The sequence below is a fragment of the Antrostomus carolinensis genome, unplaced genomic scaffold (assembly GCF_000700745.2).
Source record: "Antrostomus carolinensis isolate BGI_N321 unplaced genomic scaffold, ASM70074v2 scaffold21178, whole genome shotgun sequence".
NCBI lineage: Eukaryota > Metazoa > Chordata > Aves > Caprimulgiformes > Caprimulgidae > Antrostomus > Antrostomus carolinensis.
In genome coordinates, this window is record NW_010332561.1 from 21753 (window position 1) to 42510 (window position 20758).

Consider the following 20758-nt stretch of genomic DNA (forward strand, 5'->3'; position numbering starts at 1 on the left):
ACAGGGGCCTGGAGAATCTGAACTCCAGAATTCTACAGCAAATACCTTGTTAAATTTCTCTTACAACACAAGTCATTTAGCATCCTAACATTTCATTACCCTTTAAAAATATGTACCTGTCCCTATAGTATATTGAGGATTAAATGTGAGGATTAGCAGAATTTGCAAGGCATGTGCTATTAGTTACAGGGTGGTGACATAAGAGCACTCAGGTTACTCCTTAGCCTGCATCCAGCTGGAATTGGTGCTTCATATCCTCTGCATTCTTTGTAAGGAATATTTACAAAGTTGAAATAGGACCCAGGAGTTACTTTTAGCATTGTAAATATTTGAGAAAACAGACTTTAAAAATACAGGTTTCAACAATCAAAATATTAACTTCTAATTGTTCCTAAAGATTTTATAGCTTCTGCTGATTCCAGTATTGAATTCAGAGTTAGAAAGAATTTATCTACAGAAGAGCTTGTCCTGAATAATTTCAAGTGGGGATGCTCCTACTGTTTAGAAGCACGTCCTTCCATCTGTTTGTTATAGTTGTGCCTTTACAGGGCAGCAAAAATGCTTTAAAATTTTTAATGATATATATTTAATGTTGTTAAATATACCAAATACTTGCATCTAGTATAGCAGCTTAATTAGCATTTATTTTCTATATTGAACCACCAGTAAACTGACAGCCAAATTTGTGCCTGTGTATTGCATTGCCCTTTCATATGTTTCTAAATTCATGTTGCAGCGTATGAACTTGAAATTATGTATGACTCCTTTTCCGAAAGAGCTTGCAGGATAGTGATGCAGCTAAGAAGGTAGACTTATTACTGTAGGAGAAAATTTCAAAGGTAAAGCTAAAAAGATTAAGAAAAATAATGGGGAATACTGAGGAATTTGATAATGAAGGAGGAAGGAAATAACTGTGAAAAGTTGCTAATGCTACTGCTGAACAAAACATAAGTAAAAAGAAGGGGACATGTAAGTAATCATGAGTCTCTGATTTCGATGAACACTTGTGCATCTTTATTTGATCACTCATTGCCCAACCTGTTGAAATTCAAAGACCAAAGACAGAGCTCCAGGCAGTATTGTAGCTGAGCTACAAACTGGAACCAAGTTTTGTTGGCTTAGTATGATAAGGACGTTTGCTTTGCTTATGTCCAAGATGGAAAGCATATGGAAATAAAGTAAATATTATTAATGGATTTTTCTTCAACAGCATTATAGTAATATTTTCATACTTATTAAAAGCTGGGAACATTCATTTGATTTCTCATAGCTGCTTTCGAAACTCGCTCTTTATCAGTTACTTCACTTTATCTTTCTTCCCTTCTAATACATGTGCAGCAACAGCACATCTATTTGCACAAGTATTTTCTGTTTCAATGAGATTCCAATAAATAGAATATTTCAAAAGGTTCCCAGTGCAGTAAGGAGGTGGACATACATACAAATACAAGCAGGATGCAAACCACTGTGCAGCTTTGTTTCTGGCAAGCCAAAAATTTCTTCCAATCTTTTAATACTTCCATTGGTGGCTAAGAGCCTCTCTGCTCTAACTACACTCTGCTGAGCTGAATTGTGCTCACTGTGATGTACGCTTTGTAATTTGTTTTTGTGTTTAATTGGTTAGCTTATTTAATTGTGTTGCAATCTACATTTTATTTTCAGATTGTATTGTCTCCATGGACTTGTACTGGTATTTGTTTATTTCATTAAGTTCTAAGAGTTTGTCTTTGCGGTTGTGTTGGGATCATCTTGGAGTCCTTGTGATGATGGTAAATGTCATTGAAGCAACTATGATTAAGTAGTATTGTAAATCATGTTATAGAAATACAGCTGTTAAGAGACTCTTACACATTTGCCATCCCTGAATAACAGAAACAGCCCTGACTCACAGTTTCGGATTTCAGCATGCATGGCTTTTTTCATATCTCCATTATATCTAGATTTGAACCTGTAGTTTAGACCTTTTCCTATGTTTAGACCCTATTTAGGCAAGATTAAATTCAATTAGCTGTAATCCCCCTTTGCTTTCTCAAACAAAATAAATTCTAACTAAAATGTAGAAAAATGTTTAAATATCTGCAGCTAACGTGGAACTATGCAATTAATCATGTTATGATTAAAATATTTTCTGGTAAATTTGGTAAGGCAAATAGTAGTAACTAAAATGAGACTACTGCAGCCTGGGTTTTAAATACCTGTGGGTGCAATCCTACATCTACTGCACTGCTGTTTAGCCAGAGCTAAACTATTACCAGAGAAGCAATAGTTTTCTCTGAGAATGGTGTAAAATGTAACAAAAAATAGTTGAAGAAATGTTTCCCTTCTTAATTTATTTTTTAGATGCACGAATTACTTCATGCTGTTAGTCCTTCTCTGTTACGAATCACAACACATATGTTTGGAATGATAATTCTGGTATTTGGTGTTTGTCCTCACTGCTGCTTTTTGTGAGCTTGAAGCATCATCTGTTTGATTCCTCACTGGCTCTTTCCTCTGAGATAGCTACTGAAACCTCTGAAATAGTTTAGTTTTCCCTTCCTCCTAAGTTTTTCTGGTGACGAAGTTATCAGGACATACAAATGAAGATCTACATGCTTGTATATGACAGTAGTCGATTTCAACATTGGTTTATTTCCATCTGTTGGTAGAATGTAAAATTTATTTCTCTGCATGTTCTTGTAGTTGTATCAACTTCATTGCTTATACCTAAACCAGCAATTTCATAGCTCTGATTCTGTATTACTAGTTCCAACAGAAAAAAAGAGGTTTAGATTGCAAGGCAATGTTTTCAGGACATTTGTATCCACCATCTATTGGGGGGTTTTTTGCCTTTATTTTAAAAGGCACGAAATATATGGCAAACTGATCAGTCACATTCTCCTGTGGTAAACCAGAAGCACTGCAGGGTAACTTCCATTTCCTTAAATGCATTGATGCATATGAAAAAGAAATTGAACTGTGGTGCTTTTTAATGCTGTAGTAGATAGGAAGGACCCTACCTGGATTGGCTGCAAATCAATCTACGGTTTTGCAAATCATCTTACTGTACTGCATGGAGAACTCCAATAAGTAGTGATAGTTGCAGACCTTCTGCAGCAGTGGAGGGGGAGCAAACAGGCTGACAAAGTGTTGAATCCAGAATCCAAGAGAAAGTCCTCAAGACATTTGAATCCTGGCATAGCTAACTGATTTTTCAAGTGTCTAGATGAACTCATGTGTCCTCTTTTCTCTCTGTCTCCGATTTGTAGTTTGTATCATACCACTTGAAAATCTTTTTTAGGTTTATCTGTGGCTTTTCCAGTGACACAGTAGAGTGGCCTTTTTATCTCCCTGTGCAGGACTCTAGTATCTTTAGAGAACTAAGACTTAGATCTTGGTTGAGAGTTAGCTAGATTGTCTAAGCTTGTCTTCACACTAGCAGTAATGGGGCTTCAGCCCTTTCAATCCACCATTAGATTAGTTTAATATCTCTGACATTTGCTTAATTTTTATTTTCCCTATTCTTACAAACTACATTGTTATTGTTATTAAAAGTATTATAAGGGTCTCTTAATGAAGCAAAATGTTCTTGTACCAAGTGACCAACCCCAAAGAAATAATTTTTTTAAATTGCTGTGGTTCTGGAAATTGCTGTTAGATATTGTGGGAAGACATATTCATATTTCTTACATAGCTTTTTTGTAATTTTGTAAGTAAAGCAGTTATCTAATGGGAGTAGATGCTTTGTAGAATGGTAGAGGAGGGAACAGCAAGTATTGTCTTTTGCAGAGATAAGGTCACACTGGAGGCAATGAGAAAAACGATGACCTTTTTGATAAATTTTGGCCAAAGCAAAAGTTTGCTGTGTGTTCAGAAGAATGTAAATATTCATCGTGCAATTAATGCTGTTCATTCACTTCTATAAAAATCCTGCCATTTTTTTGTAGAACAGTTTAAGTACTTACCGATTGAGAATTTCTATAACTCCCAAAATGGAGGCATCCCCATATCTCTACAGGTATTTTAAATGAATTGAATTAATCATAGGCTTAAAAGTCTCTGGTGATCTTCTTTAACTTTCCTGGGTTTAATTAAAACATCTGTGTGCTTTCAATTTATCGATTCATCCAACTCATATGTCATGTTTTTAACACACTCCAGCATGCTCTGCATCATTTTTAACCTGATTCCCACTTAACTAAAGCAATTAAATTCACCCAGGATTAATTAAAGCATCCATACTTTAGTGCTTAAGTCAGCGTGTGCTGCTTTCCCCAACTGGTTTCTGAATGTCAGAGATTTGACACACCTGATGGGTTTTTTGTCCTTCTGGAAATTCTTCTGTGAATCTCTTTCTTGCTTACTAATATGCAGTTTGACAGAACTAGACAAGGGAGATGGGAAAGGCTCAGGTTTGGGCACCTGAAGTAAGGATTGCCAAGCGTGACTACTTTAATACTGACCTGATACCTGCAAGCATAGAGTAATACTACCATTAAATAACTTAAATTATTTGTGTGTTCTGTAGTCTAAGTAAACAGTTTCATGAAGTAACTAATAAAACGTATCATGTCAGTAACAGTTATTCGGTGTTGTTCATTCTTCTGGTTGAATTTCTGCAAGATGACTTCTGCCTTAGAGCAACCTAAAAGATGTTTTAGATCTTTCTAAAAATCACTGTTCTTAGGAACTTTTCAGCCTGACAAGTTATTGATCTCTGAAGAGCAGGCAGTCTAGTCAAACTCCATTCTACATGATCATGCAAATATCATGTTTGTAAAGCATAAAGAACACATGAGAGAAAATGGTCCTGGATTAATTCAGTCTCCCATTCCCGAATGATTTTCTTGGAGCTAAGTTTGCCAGGGGTGGGGCAGCTTCTTACTGGGAAAGTAGCATAAAAATAGCATGAACTAGTAAAAGTGAAACAGCATAAACCATGGAGTGGTATTAGAAATTATTTCAGATTTTCATATCCATAAATGAACTGCAGTGAAAACTAATACGCATGCAGATAAGTAGGGGAATGTGCACCCAACTAATTAAAGTAGGTTTAAGCACAAAATATGAACAGGTGATCCTTTTGCAGTTTTGTAAATGCATATGCTGTCAGGCACAGTTCTTTTGATCTGTGTTCTTTAGCAAAAGTTTCAGGACTGAAACTCACTTCCTCCTCCTAAACAGGAACATCTACAGATAAAAATAATCTGTATTTCTTTTAGGTCTGACAAAGTTCTGAACAGTTCAACAACATCTGAACATATCTTACATAGGAGTATAAATAGTATCTCTTAATAATGTTTCTTTCTGAATGTGTGGGTGTGTTTGTATAGAGGTGGTATTATGGAAGTAAAGCTGTAATGGCTTCCATACCTAGGATTTCTGTTCTGATGGTGGCATACAGCAGATAATTGTTGTACCTGTCTTTGATGCTTATCCAGTAAATTATTTTGGTTCTAGAGATAACTTGTGTTAGGATTTCCTACGGTAGATGATGTCTCTCTGTGTATAGTAGCCTATGTAGATTTTCATTCCACTCATTTGTCTAATTATGTGTTCAATCAGGGAATGTTCTTCCATGAGTTTTGGCTTTTCAGATAATCTTGTTAAAACTGTTTGATTGAACAGTTAGCAGTACTTAGGCTGTGAGGGCACTTTAGATCATAAGTGCTCGGTTAGTGCAGCCTTAAACTTGCACTTCAACATTCAGTCCTAATTTTTCTTACTGCTTACGTTGTGACTAGGCAGTCAAGCTCATGTTTTATGCACACCAACTTGTGGTAAGAAGAATCTGGTTTATATACAAGATCAGGGCTTGCAAGCATTATGGATGCAACCAATCTGGTCCATACTCAAACAGCACCTCAACAGGCTTGATGCAAATTTGGCCATCCAGACCAGTGACTCCCCTTACCAACCAGCCACGAGCATCTTGCCACAAAATTCTGTGGTACATATGTTGAAAAATTTTGACTTGATATGGGGTGAATCCTGACAGTTTGTCTGGGCTCTGAATAAGCCTGGAGATGGCACAAAGGAAGCTATCTTTCTTATACCCCATTTGAAAATGTACATTTGGATGTAAAACTGAGCTGCTTGCAAAATAAGAGCACTATATGGGCATTGCTTATGACCTGGTCCAGGACAGGGAAGTATTGCAAATGAAAGTTCAGAAACCTTTCAAGTCTGCATATCTTTGTGCCCAGAAACTCATATAACTTTCAAGAGAAGTATACCAATTTGTCTATTTTATGAAGAGGAACTGAAAAAAGTTTGCAGTAGAGAACTGACAACCTAGATCCTAGTGGTACAGGACTCTCTCTGCACCAGGCTAATGTTTGCTCTACAGCAAGAGGAACCAAGCCAGAACTCTGCCTTCAAATCCTGTTTGGAACTTCAAGTAGCAGGGGAAGGCCTCTCAACCAAGCAGCTGTGTATCTAAACCAAGTTCTGCAACAGCCTCCAAGAGTTTGACTCCTCAGATATCCTTTACTGGTTTCTTGCCATGCTCTAGAACACCTCTGGTGAGTATGTATGTGTGCACCCATAAGGGTGGGTGAAAGGAGTGTGTACACAGACTGCGGCTGGGATAGCTATGTGTTGTGTCACTGGACAAAATGGTGGCTTTTGATGCCAGACCACTTGGGCATTCTCTCTCACCATCTCCCCTCCTAGTCCACGTGTGACAGGCTTTTATTAAATCACCTTTCCTCATGCATCAGGGAATATTAACATTAGTCCAAAATACCTATCCAAAGATAATCTTTAGAGAGGGAACTTTTAGGGGGAAGTTTGGCTGGTCTCTCCTGCTCAATTCATGCTCTTAAATGTATGCAGCCAACAGGACTTAAAGGTCTGGTCTTGCTCAACTCTGCACTGGTGCGGCCTCACCTTGAGTACTGTGTGCAGTTTTGGGCACCACAGTATGAAAAGGATCTAAAGCTACTGGAGAGTGTCCAGAGGAGACCACTAAATTGGTGAAGGGCTTAGAGGGGATGCTGTACGAGAAGAGGCTGAAGTCACTTGGTTTGTTCAGCCTGGAGAAGAGGAGACTGAGAGGAGATCTCATTGCGGTCTAGAACTTCTTCACAAGGGGAAGAGGAGGGGTGGGTCCTGGCCTCTTCTCTCTAGTGACCAATGATAGGACCAGGGGAAACAGCAGGAAGATGTGCCAGGGCAAGTTTAGTTTGGACATTAGGAAAAGGTTCTTCACCCAGAGGGTGGTAGAGCGCTGGAATAGGCTCCCCAGGAAGGTGGTCATGGCACCAAGCCTGACAATATTCCAGAAGCATTTGGACAACGTGTACCCTCAGACACATGGTGTGAATCTTGCAGTGGTCCTATGCTAGGGCAAGAGTTGGACTCCTTGTGGGTCCCTTCCAACTCACAACATTCTATGATTCTATGATGCTCTGTCCGTAGTATCCGTTGATCAGCTAAGCCCCATGCTAAGAACTTAGTCTGGTTTTGTTCTGGTTTTTGTACAGGAGAAGGACAGAATCACATCACCAAAGCCACAGTTAGGGTTAATACCTGTTGTGCTTATTCAGATTTCACTCAGGAGATATACCCTTGTGCTTAACTTAACTTGATTGTTGCTGTAACTACTCCTGAAGAGCTCTATCCACATTTTGATAGTGCTGGTCTGTGATACTCGGTTGTGTTTATGCAACTTATCTGTCTAACTTAACTTGATTGTTCCGTTACATAAACCAACCTTTCTTCACACTCCTTCAGCAGACTTGGATCAGTCAACTCTGTCCTGGAATAGAGGCCATCCAGTTCACAGAGGGAAAATAAGCAGTCCTAGATAACAAGCACTCCAGATGACTCTTGAGTTGTTTGCATGTTAATTGAAGCCACTTGGATGTAAAATCAGAGTGGACTGTTTTGGGTCTTGCTTTGCAGCAACATGGTCTAGCAAATAAGCATAGCAGACCTCTTTTTAAACTGACTGCTTCTGTTTTCTATGGAAGAGTAGGTTGATTCTCTCTCTATTCCTCACTTAGCTGATGAACTCATAGCAGGAACATTAATGAAGAGCTATTTATTACAGCAGTGACAAACCAGCTTCTTATAATCTACACTTGCTTGCATTCTTGCTTACATATTTCTTCTGCAGTCTTGGTGACGTGGCAGTCATGGGAATGCCAAAATCTGACTGAGAACCTCTGACATTTTTCTTATTCTCAAAGTGATATTCCTGTTATGTAGTTTGTAGAATAATCCCAGCAGAGGCTTGTAGATTAAAATTTGTGGCTTTAGGTTGCAAGTGTCTTAATCTTAACTGTATTCATTTCATCCCTAGGATTAAATGACAGATTCTCTCATTTGTCCAAAGTCAGTTCTGGTGTCACTAACATCTTGGCAATGCATACTGCAGTGGCAGACCACTGAAAGCAGATTACTGTTCAACTTATAAACAAGCTTCACAAGGACTGAATGGAACCATAGCAAGATCTCTGACATGGTAGAAGCGTGAAGAGAGGAATCAAAACCTGTGACATGGCTTTCAGCTTTGCTTAAATTCCTGAAGCACCATAGCAGACTAAGGGAACACTAAAAAACTACTGTAGGAGCTCTTTAGCCCAAGACCCAGAACTATCTATTAATCTTTCTTCTGCTGTGCCCGTCTCTGATGTCCCAAAAATTGAACCCTGCAAATTCAGATCAAAAGTGGGAGCTAAGAATGGTTTTCCCATAAACATGTTTTAAATAGCAGATAAAAATCTCTTTTAGCTGGACCACAATTTCCCATTGCTTAATGAGACTTAGGGGCAAGGCGAGGACTGAAGCAATCTTACAGCAGGTGGCTGGCACAGTATTATCTAGCTAGGTCTAGAGTGGTCACATCTGAGTTGCGTGTTGTGTTTTAGTTTTCTATTTATTTTAATAATAGATTTATTTTTGCTCAGTCCCTCTTGCAGGGAACTGTGCTGTTCAAATAGCATTATTGCCTGTATTTGAGTTTTGACTTCAGAGGAGAGGTTTGCAGAACCAAAATCCTTTCAGGTGTTAAATGCCATGTTGACCTGTAAAACAACAAAACAAAAAAAGCTATTCCTCACTTGTATCCAGTTTGTAAGTCAATTATAACTTTTTGTCTTTACAACTACTTGAACAAATGTGGTTTGTTTGAAGAAACCATCTACTGCCTACTAATTCATTTAGCTTTCTCTTTCTACGCAGCTTTATCACAGCATGGTGAGGAGGTTGATGGGCAAAAGCAAGCCATATGCTGGCATGTCCGTATTGAGCAACCATTAATAATGATAATTTTGAGTCCCTGCAATGGCTTGGAAGCATGTAGAGAATTTGTATCTAACAATATTACTTCCTTCTGTGGACCTGAACAAAGGGACTGCAAGCTTAACCACCACATATAGGAGCTGAGAGGTGCCTTGTTCTAGAGAGAGATATTTCTGTGTTAAGATGAGGTCCAGATAAAGCAACAGTGTCTCTACAAAGTGTCAGGGTGTTGAAGGTGGTAGCAAGAAACTTGACACTCATGATTACACCAGGTCTTCAGGACAAGCTGCCTTCTGATCACTCATCTCCAGATCCTCTACCCCATGGCAAGTGTAGAAAGCAGGACTGAAGTGATTACCTTTGTACAGTGGTTTGGAAAAAAATTATCAATGTCAGCCCAAACAAGACTTGAAATTGCAGTGAAACGGAGAGTTATGGACAAAGGAACTGTTTGTGTTTCCAGGTCTTCATAGCTGAAGAGTGGAAGTGGTCCTAGTTTGATCCCTTTCTTTATGGCTGACCTATGTGACTTGCAGTAGAAGCAGTTAGCATAACTAGACAGTGAAAAGCACTGTATGCTGAGTAACTGAGATTCCATGGTGTAGTGCATGCAGACAGAAGGAACAGTTAGTCATACAGCATTCTTGTTACTACCAGTTCAGGGTGTTGTATATCGTGGAAAGGGTATTTGATGTTGATGTGCAAAAAGATGTAAAATAAGCTTAGAGTGCAGTATGGACATCATGGATATTTGTCTGTATTGTAATTAAATCCAACTGGTTCAGTAAACTTAATTCTGAAACCAGATGCAAAAAGCAAAACCGGTAGAACTTTAGCATAAACTTTTTCACTGAACTCAGTACATCACTTTTGAACATATGTCACAACTGAAATCAGAGAGGTGCCTCTGGAAGTTATATTTTATTCAGATTTGTATTCGTTTTTGGAGTGGGGAAGAAAAGGAGTGAACAAAACTCATAATAAGAAAGAACACCAGGAATTAAGTAGAGTGAAGGTCCTATTGCTATCAAACCATGGAGAATATGGCCCTAAGACAGGGGAGGGGTAGCAAACAAACCCCAAACTTCAGCATATTGATTTTGTTATTATTCTACTGTAAAAAAAATAGGCTAAAAAATTTTATACGTGTGACATAAGACCCATCAACCATAATCTTAACTGAAATAATTCTCTGAAGTTTATCTAACATCTCAGGTTACAAGTCTGAATATATTTTTTTCTGATCAAATTTTTCCTCTTTCAAATAAGAAAATTCTTGAAAAAAATCTATCTTGAAATGTGTTTTTGCAGCAGATCAATGGGACAGCTAAGATTAATAAGGGTTACAGGACTGAAAAGTGGAGAAGTTGTATAACTGGACAATTACACATTTCTTTGTGTAGGAAGTCAATTACAAAGGTTCTTCTTGATCATTCAGGTTAAAGGGATAACAGAAACAAGAAGACATTAGGACCTTTTAATGATTAATAGTAGCTTTTAAGTATATTTCTGGCACTGTAAAACTAGCTGTTAGCTTCTAATTACTTTGAAGGGTGAAAAGACAGGGAAATGCTTTTCTGTCTTTATCAAACTGCATCAGAGAGAAGAGCACAAAAATGTACCTTTTTTCAAAGATTCACTTCATTACTCTCATTTTCTGTTATTCTTCTGTTATTTTTTACATTTCTCTGGCTGGTGACCACACATTCAGTCTTTGGCAGGCACGTAAGTTCACAGGCTGCCATGTTTACATGGGAGATGAGGGCATATAGGAGTGTGAATATGCCTTAGTGTATCATTTATGTGCAACTGCCTTTTAATAAACCACTTGTTTCTTTCCATGGCTCTGCATATGTACAATATCTGATTCCTGGCATCCAAGACCTGCTGACTACTTTTGCCATTCATAGGCTTCACTTTATTAGCATAAATGAATATTTGCTCAGAATGTGTCTTACCCCCTTAATAATACAAGAGGGAGGGATAAGGGTTAATGGTGCTTTCTTGCAAATACACACAGGGTAAAAGCAATCACTCTGGGATTCGGGAAAACAGAGTTCAGTAGGGATATTGGTGCCAAGGTGTATTTGGTGTAGAAGAAGGCTTGTATTTTTCCTGTGTTCAAGATTCTTACACTGAAAAATACAAGCCAAAGGGTCTTAAAAAATTTTGGGACATTACATTAAAAAAGTGTTATGGAAGAGGAACATGTTATATAATAAAATGTTCTGGGGACTGAATGTTTTATGTTCTGCTATCTGTGAAAATGGGATGTTACCTATTGGAACAAAGCAGAGTAATGTCAGACTCAAATCTGTTCACATGACCTCAGTAGTTATCCCAAACATCTTCAAAAATCTACAAAGAATAGTAATTGTATTCTCAGAATGCTCAACACGTGTGCTTTATTAGATAGTAATCAAATGATTTATTTGGGAAATGAACTGAACTACTAAAAATTATCTTCAATTTTTTTCCTCCCCAGTAAATTAACATATTTGAATATATGTATAAGTATTTAATAGTGGATTTTTAGTGCACTTTTACTTTAATACATGTATGACCCTCTATGCTGTTTTTCTTTCGTTCAATTTTCCAGCTGCCTGCCCGGTTCTGTGCAGTGGCAATGGTCAATACTCTAAAGGCACCTGCTTATGCTACAGTGGCTGGAAAGGTCCAGAATGTGATGTACCCATCAGCCAGTGTATTGATCCCTCATGTGGAGGTCATGGTTCCTGCATTGAAGGGAACTGTGTCTGTTCTGTTGGCTATAAAGGAGAAAACTGTGAAGAGGGTAGGATATTTTCTTTCTATGTTGTGCATTTGTTGTCTGGGTTTTGGAGTTATTTAATGGGTAGGAAAAAAGGAAAGAACAGAATAAAAATTTAAATGTAAAAGTACTGTAGTAGATAATTGTGAAAGAGGGGTAAAAATGTAGTCCATCACAATTTTACTGATCTATCAAAGTTCAGAGAAAACTTCTGGTCTCCAGTATACAATGTTTTGCATTATTAAGAACATCTGCCACAAGTAAACCTGAATAATTCCTTTGTTGAAGAGTGAAGATAAATCTTTTCTTATGGATTATATTTATTGAACATTTTAGATGTGAAATGGAGAGAAAAAAGGAGCAGCAGTAGACAAAACTATAACTGCAGCTCCACACAAAGCAAACATACCAGTCACTAGTAAGACAGAAGTTGATGAAACAAATTTGAAAGACTTGAGTATTCATGTTACTTACACACTTAATATAGGGCAAATTACTCCTGTCAGCTGCAATCATGGGATTAAAGAAAGGTGTATGACGCACGCAGACAATAACTGTCCTTTAAATGCAGAAAAGCCCTTCATGTTGAAAGTGTCCAATTCCTTGTGTATGTAGAATGAGCAAATTTAACGCAACAGCGCATGCAAAGCTTGATACTGCTTTTATTCACGGTGTTTTCTGTTAGAATGCACAACATAAATTGGACTGCATTTCTTTTTTAAAATATATTAGTATGGTTTTAAAAGGGAGTGTAACTCCCCAGACAATTGCTAAATAGGCAGTTCAGCATACCTTGGCACATCCTCAGAGCAGTAATAGTTCAAGTTACTTTATGATGACATTCCAGAGTTTCTTAATCCTCCAGAAGGAGGAGCAGTTTGAGGACTAAAGTGATAGGACTGAAGCTGCATGGTTTTAGGACTAAAGAGTCTCTATGGACTATTTTGAGTACAGTGCAGAGCTGTTCACTCTGTGTTTCAATTTTTATCTTACCCTATAGTAAATAGCTGTTTCTCCCATTAGAAAACAAAGGGTAGAAAACTGTGGGATCCTAAACCACTAAGGATTTCATTCTTTGGGCAGGAACTGCAGTCATCCCTTTAGGACAAGATCTGGCGTTAGTCCGAGTAACTTACTTTGCTAAAAGCAAAAAAAAAGCAAGGATCCCCACTAGAGGGACTGCGAACACTGCAACTGTTTGTTCAGTTCCTTCCTGTCATCTCCTTCCAGGAAAGGTTCACAGCGTTAGCTATTAAAGCTCTAATCCAGAACTCAATTGAAGTCAGTAGAGTTTTTCCATTGTTTTTAATGGGTTCCATTTTAAGCTATATCCAGAAAATTCTGTAATGTCCTTTTTGTCTGCTAGAATTGATAGTTCTCTGTTCACTCTTGAGGGTATGATTATAGGAAATAATCAAAAATGACCTGAAATGATTTGCTATAGCTAGCACTCTCACTGAAATCAAAGATGGAAAAGACTTGTCTTTAGGCTGCTCTACAACAGCCAGTCTATTCCCCAGGAATGCAGAAGCTCTCTTTCTCATACTAACTGTAATTGTTTGCTTAGTCTAATTAGGTTATATACATTTTATCATGTTTTGTGTTGTTGTATAAATGCTTGTATTATTAGAGAGACTATGGTAGGTGGCCTAAAACTATCTTTCTTTAATTTGATTCTGTAAAATTTACCTTGTAGGTAGTTCCTCCCTCATCTTGACTGTAATTTCCAACTACTTACATGGAATTCTCTCTCTGCTTCCAGTTGTCTAGAATGGCTGTGGTACATCTTGGTTAGACATCTCAAATCCCCTATAAGCACTCCTATAAGGGAAATAGGCTCTTGTAGTAGCTAATTCAGCTTATCCTAAGGTGAATGTTTGAAATAGCTGAAACAAACACATTTCAAACTCCAGAGAAGTTTATAGAACAACCTAGCGCGTATCTTTTTGCAAAAGTGTTAATGTTAACACCATTCCAAGTTGGAAACACTATGAAACATTGTCAGTCAACAGTTTTTGGGGATGTGAATTACTATGTGAGGTGAAAGGATATGCATTATTTAATCAACACTGTGCTTGAAAGTATAAGTTTTTTCTTAAAAAGATAACTGGATTACAAAGGCAGGAGGTATTGACTGCAAGCTTGGAAGGGGCCAATAACATGACAAGAAAAGTTAAAATAACTTTTTGCATACATCATTGAGCAATAAGTCAATAAATTAATTTTAAAATAAATAAAAACCAACCATCATGTTTCTACTGTAAAATTCCTTTTCTTCTGTACATATTTCTCACATTAATTCAAGAGCTATGGGAAAAAGGGATATGAAGTGGTGTCTCTCCAGTTGCAGATAATCATCTGGTCTTATTTAAAAGTTTTTGCATTAATTAAAATTCTACCATTCTAATGGTAGAATGATACAAATAAGTATATCTGTATTTATATATAATATATGAAATCTCCTCTATTGATTTGAGCCTCCAAAAGGAGTGGTGAAGGTTAATTCATTCACCATTTTCCAACTAGTATATTGAATTAGAACAAGTGGGTCAGCATTTTTCTCTTCCTGTTAACTTTTTATTTCTAATATTCATCACAGTCATATTGTTCAAACAATTTACCCGAAATGAAAGTGGCACCAAAATCAATATTTGTGATGCACAATTTTTGCAGCATAAACATTGTTGTTCTATTAACAAATTTGCACACAAGATGAAGTGGCATATTTGTCAGGTTTCATTCAATCTGGTTTGGGGGGAGACAAGTGAAATTGCCAAATCAGGTTAAGTTAAGGGTGGTTTTCTTGTCAGCTTCATGGTTGAGTCATTTTTCAATGCCATTTAAGTTCATAAGTGTAATTCATGGCTCTTTGGGGGCTTTACGGTACGTATTGTTCATAAAACTCCTTGACCTCCTTTTTTGTCCTTAGGGATATAAATTGCTTTCAGTACCTTTTCTGTCAGATCTACAGAGGGCCCAATACTAAATGAGCTCTAATGATCTGAGCTGCCAAGGGGCTGTGAGTTCCAAGTCTAATGTACTTACTTGCTAAGGCACGTTCTCCTTTGTTTAAACACTAAAGAAGTTCCATTTATAAATCCTTATTACCATTACCATTGTAAAACCTTCTAAAGACTTGAGGACAGAACCTTTGCAGCATAAGTCAGTGCAGTTCATTGCAGGTAATCATGTTATGCTAATTTTAGCAGCTGAGGATCTGGCCCGAGATGATAACTTTAAGAGCATGTATTAAAATAGAACAAGATTTGAGTTCAAAGTAAAAACTCTCTTCAATTTAAACTTTGAAAGCTATTACTTACCCATATGATAGAATAAAACAGCTATAAGGTATATTTGTCTAGAACAAAGTACAAAGGTGGTTAGTGTGTTATTCTATAAAACAAGGGAGATTGGGGGTTTAGGAGTATTATTCTCTAGAAATAAGTCTCAGCAGCATGCATACTGTGATTCAGGATAGAGGAAAGATAGTTAATTTATCTAGCAGAAGGTGGTGTTTTTCATATGCTTCACATTGCTTTCATTAGTACTTTCATTTGGGAAGGAAGATGATGCATTTCTGACATGGAGAGTACATTAGGACTCATCAGTATCTCCTGACGTTAGCTGCCCTGCCGCATGCAATGTTATACACATGTTACCCTTTTAAATTTTACATTAAAAGATCATCATCTAAAAAAAATAGAATAGCCCAAATATAAGGGGGAAAAAGTAACCTTCATCATAACAGTAAATTAATGTAAATCTTTGTGTTCTTTATTTCTTTATTCAGTCAGATTGTTTTATCACAGCTCTGTGTCTTTTGGGTTCAACAGAAATAGTATGAAAGACATATTCTAAACTTTGTTAATTTTGTTAAGCACCAAGAAGGAATAACAGTATAGGGCAAGCGTTCTGTATAATTTTAGAACATTTTATGAATTTATAAAATCTTACCCGAACTGAACGACAAAACAATCTTGGTTTGCCTATAAATAAAACCACATTATAATATTTTCATGTCAATTAACTAAGTATTAAATCTTAAAGAAAAGAAAAAAACTCTAGCTAGTGTCATCATTAAAATGGAAATCTTAGTAAAGAAATTTTATAGTAATTTATTCCTGTACTACTATAATCTGAATTAAAATCAAAAGTATTCTGATAACTCATGTTATTGCATCTCTAAATGTGCCTGCCTCAATCACCTGTGTTGTATCTAATCTATGTACTTACTTTAAATGTTCTGCAACTACATAAAATAATTTGACAAGACTCTAGGTTTATAGAAAAGTTGAGATTTGAAAGATCAAGTATTGTTCACATAAGGTAGAGTGAAAATGTCTCTGCCTTAATTTAGAAGGATCGATTTGGAAAAGATGAGAGATAAATCGCTTTTATTATAAACTCAGATCTTCCTAGAGCTGCAGGAGAGAATGCCAATCATTCTTCATCCTTCTGTTGTGAGCTAATATATACCAGTCATGAGATGAATTCATTTGATTTAGGACATGAATTTGACCTTGGCCCTCAATCCACAGCAAAAGGCAGCTGGTAAAACCTCCATATTGATATTTGCAGTAGAGCATAGTATACTTATACAAATTCATGATATAAGATAAAAATCTGCGAAACTATAACGTTACTGATAGCATTTATTTGAAAGACAGCTCATAACATTCCTTATTTATCAGGATTAAAATAGCAACTGAAATTTCATTGGATAATTTTCCATCATAACTATTTTCACTTTTTTATTCTGTTGTTTCTGGATTGAGAAAAGACAAAATCTATATCTGTCTCTGTTTTTCTATATTTCTTTAAGAGGAATTATTTACTGGTTAGAATATGGGTTGAAGTAACTAGAATTCTCAGCTTCACAGCTCAGATACTAATGGAGCATGAATCAAATGTTCAGAATAATATAGGAGTCTAAGTGAAGCTGAAAGCCACTGATACTTTGACTTCTGGGTACTTAAAGTGGATATCATAATGTTTTCACAATGCTCTAGCATTTCAATTGTAATAATAGCAGTATTGATGAAGATACTCCAAAGAAAAGTATCCTTCAAAATGTGCAATTTATTAAGTTATTTTTTTTATTTTGTTATTTAAATATAGTACACGAGTCATTGGAACTTCAATGTATTTCAGAAGAAACGTCCCTAGGTGAAGGCCTATGTGTGGAACTCTTATTATATGTATTTGTTATTTTTAAGTCCTTGTGCTTCTTCACTACAGCATTCCTGAAGTAAGCTTGCACTGTTCTCTCACACCCTGTTTTATTTGGAGCTAATATAAAGCACAAATTACTTTGCTCTTTCCCATTCTGAGACCAGGTGTTAATATGACTTGAAGAACTACATCAGCATGCTTGCTTTATGCCAGTGATATAAACTTTTCAGAGCACACATCTACATGTTTTCCAAACATTATATTGTGTGACCTGACTTTTCTGTACATTGGTTTTGTTCTTTAGTGGATTGCTTAGATCCAACCTGCTCCAGCCACGGAGTCTGTGTGAATGGAGAATGTCTCTGCAGCCCGGGTTGGGGTGGAATAAATTGTGAGCTTCCCAGAGCCCAGTGTCCAGACCAGTGCAGTGGGCATGGTACCTACCTGTCTGACACAGGTCTTTGTAGCTGTGACCCCAACTGGATGGGTCCCGACTGCTCCGTTGGTAAGAAGAATATTTTTTCCTGATTTTGCAATAATGATCCTATTTAATTAAAATGTTAATATCTATGGCAAGTTTGAAATACAAATCATTTAGAAAATTGTCTTTGGAACACGTTCGGTCCTGTTTAGTTATGATGGGAAGAAGTGCGTATCTTTCTTCGATACCATTTTTGTGACATTCTTAATTTGGGACTCCCAGCTGGGGGGTGAGGGGGGATGCAGGTTAGGAGTTTGTATTTTGTTCTGATACTGACCATCCTCTGGACTGAAAAAGTTACTTAAGTGCTTCACATTTGTAAATAAAAATTTCCATAATTTATAAATATGTTTATAACATTTGGGGAATGGAAAACACTACAGTTAAGTACATTTTTGGAGTTTACTGCATGTTAAAATGCTACTCATTTATGAAAAACATGACAAAAGAGAAAAATCTATTTTCAAATAAAGGATATTTTACTCTTTTCAGTTGTACATGGAATATTTGCCAAAAAAATGGTTTTAGCGCAAGAGACACTAAACAGCAGGCACAAATGTGTAGGCTGAAAAATTTCATCCTATCCAAAGTTACAGTTGTAAAACTTGATTATTCTAACAGAAGGAGCTAAAGAGAAAAAAAAATGACAAGATAGCAAATATTCTATTTGTGGGGAAAAAATACTGGGAATTTTGCATTTATATTGTAAGCTGAACCTTGAGACAAAGCTGTAGGCCATAAGCAAGTCTCTCAAAGTACTAATTAAAGTTTTTGCACTTAGTCAGTTATTTCTCAAGATTCATGACTTAGAATACCCCACCAGTGAAATGAATATCATATGTGTTTTTTCTGCTTCATGCATCACCAGGCAGAAAAATTCATGAATGAGTTTCACTGTCGGTTTCTTTGATGATGCACAAGGCAAAAGACCCCTCTGCTCTTCTACAGCTTCAGTTGGCAGAGAGCAGTAGAAGAATTTTTGGGGTGAGACACAGGATAACTGACCATGTTAGTAACAAGATTCCAAAATCTCTTCCTTAAACATGTCTTTTAGTTGTCACTCCAAGAGTCTAAGTGACCCTGAATTGTCACCATTCTCTGCTGAATGGGTTTTAGGTGAGTTTTAGTGTCATTCTTGGCAAATTGTAGTCTGTATCAAAATCACCAAAGGTCCAGGTTTGAGTAAAACAGAGCTATGTGCTCCCCTTCTGCACTGCTGAGAGGTGTTGAGGAAGCTACCTCTCAAACTTGGGTGTATCTGAATAGAGAATGCAGCAATACAGCAGTCTGTCCAGCATACGTTAGCAGATTTTTCTTAAACAACTTTTAAATATAGATTAGTTTGTTTTTAAGCAAAAGTTAAATGCTAGTTTTGATCATAACATGAACAGCTTTTGACAGCATATAGTTTTCAGCAAAAGCATACCTGTCCTACTCACTTTTCCCTTGATGGCTAAGATTGCTGCTTCTGCCCCATGGCTGCTGGCACGAGCTAGCTATAACCTTTATTCTTTTCTCCTCCTAGAAGTGTGCTCTGTAGACTGTGGTACTCACGGCGTGTGCATTGGCGGAGCATGTCGCTGTGAAGAAGGGTGGACAGGAGTGGCGTGTGACCAGCGTGTGTGCCATCCCCGTTGTACCGAGCACGGAACTTGTAAAGATGGGAAATGTGAATGCAGAGAGGGCTGGAATGGGGAGCACTGCACCATTGGTAGGCAAACGACAGGCACCGAAACAGGCACATATTGCTTTCTTTTCATAAATCGTAGAAACATAGTTACTGTTGTGTATTGTAACAGGCTGTTCCTTTAAGGACCCTAGTGCTTTCAAATATTATCTCTGACTCAAAATGTGTTGGGTGAAAGCAGGTGAGCTCTTGGAATCAATTGCAATCAGTAACAAACTGATTTGTAGCGAGGAAAAAAAAAATTCCACAGCAAATGAACTTTAGTAAATAAAGATGTAATAAATGGTCCATCATGGTATCATCTGAGCCAAGATTTTCAAACTTAACTAAACATTCCTTTGTGTGAATGGCATCTTTTTTAATTTCCTGGTCTGATGCATCAGCGCTCTCCTGCTATTATACATCACATCTGAAACACATCACCACCATCACCACACAGAGCAGGGGTCAAGTTGTGAAGGAATAAGTGTTCCTGGTGTTACAGAAATAGCTCCCTGGCATTCTCCTGTGTTGTGCTGTGACAGTGGGCATGGTGTTTGCATATAGACAATCCCAGCATGGGAGGGCCCCATCAGTAGTGCAGCATGCTGCTGTACCCTTTCCTAATAGCATGCTGCTCACTCCAGTATTGGCATCACGCAGAGTGCCGCGACTAACACGATTGTATCTCAGCTGTGATGTGTCAGCCTGGGAAGTTCAAAAAGGTTATACTTACACAAAGCTATGATGTTTTAACCTCTCAGTTACCGTATTTGAAAAGTTATTCTGAAGAGGAATTAATTGTTCCTAAATGAAATTCATTATTTTGTCTCTACAAGCAGTCAGGTATTTGGATCATTTTGTGAAGTTACTGAAAACAAAGGAAAATATTGTTATTTTCTCTATGCTGTAGTCAAAAATGGGAAATTCTGAGTGGTCACATCGCTTCTGAGAAGCCTGAGCAAAACTCTCCGGAACAAGAGTATCCAACTGCTGAGACAATGTGAGATTCAGGTTAGAGTATTTTTCTCCAAAGAATTTTTGGAGGACTGAGAGGTATACCTTAGAAGAAACCTAGTGAATCCAAATCCAAGGTCATATTGTTTTAATTTTCTTAAAGTGAAACAAAGAAATTTAACAAAGAAAAGGAGTAGGTCAATTGAGATTTTCATGGCAATCAGGGACCCTAACGGGACAGTCCTATTACAAGTGAATTGTTATTTCTTTACTTAAAAGTATGGTGAGATTCTTGCATCCCTCAAGCTGTTTTTCTTTTTCATTCCCCTCTGATTTCTCCCTGGATATACAAACCATTTCTGATACACACATGTGTTGGAAACTAAAAGTATGCTCTTTTTGGAGAGAAGAAAAAAATAAAATGGGGCATATCCTTTGATGTTGTGGTGCTGCATGCTTCCACCACACTATGCTAATATGATTT

At 37.2% G+C, this 20758-nt stretch overlaps 1 protein-coding gene across 1 annotated transcript in view; it reads left to right on the forward strand.

Annotated features, from left to right (window-relative positions):
* Window positions 1-19463, forward strand: part of LOC104529297 (teneurin-2-like) — a gene marked incomplete at its 5' end in the record, with an annotated part of 38309 nt that extends 18846 nt beyond the window's left edge. The window contains 3 exons of the mRNA XM_010173569.1: window positions 11828-12022; window positions 17475-17675; window positions 19177-19463. Of these exons, the coding sequence (XP_010171871.1) occupies window positions 11828-12022; window positions 17475-17675; window positions 19177-19463 (683 nt within the window). The remainder of the gene's footprint in view (window positions 1-11827; window positions 12023-17474; window positions 17676-19176) is intronic.
* Between the last annotated feature and the right edge of the window lie 1295 nt (window positions 19464-20758).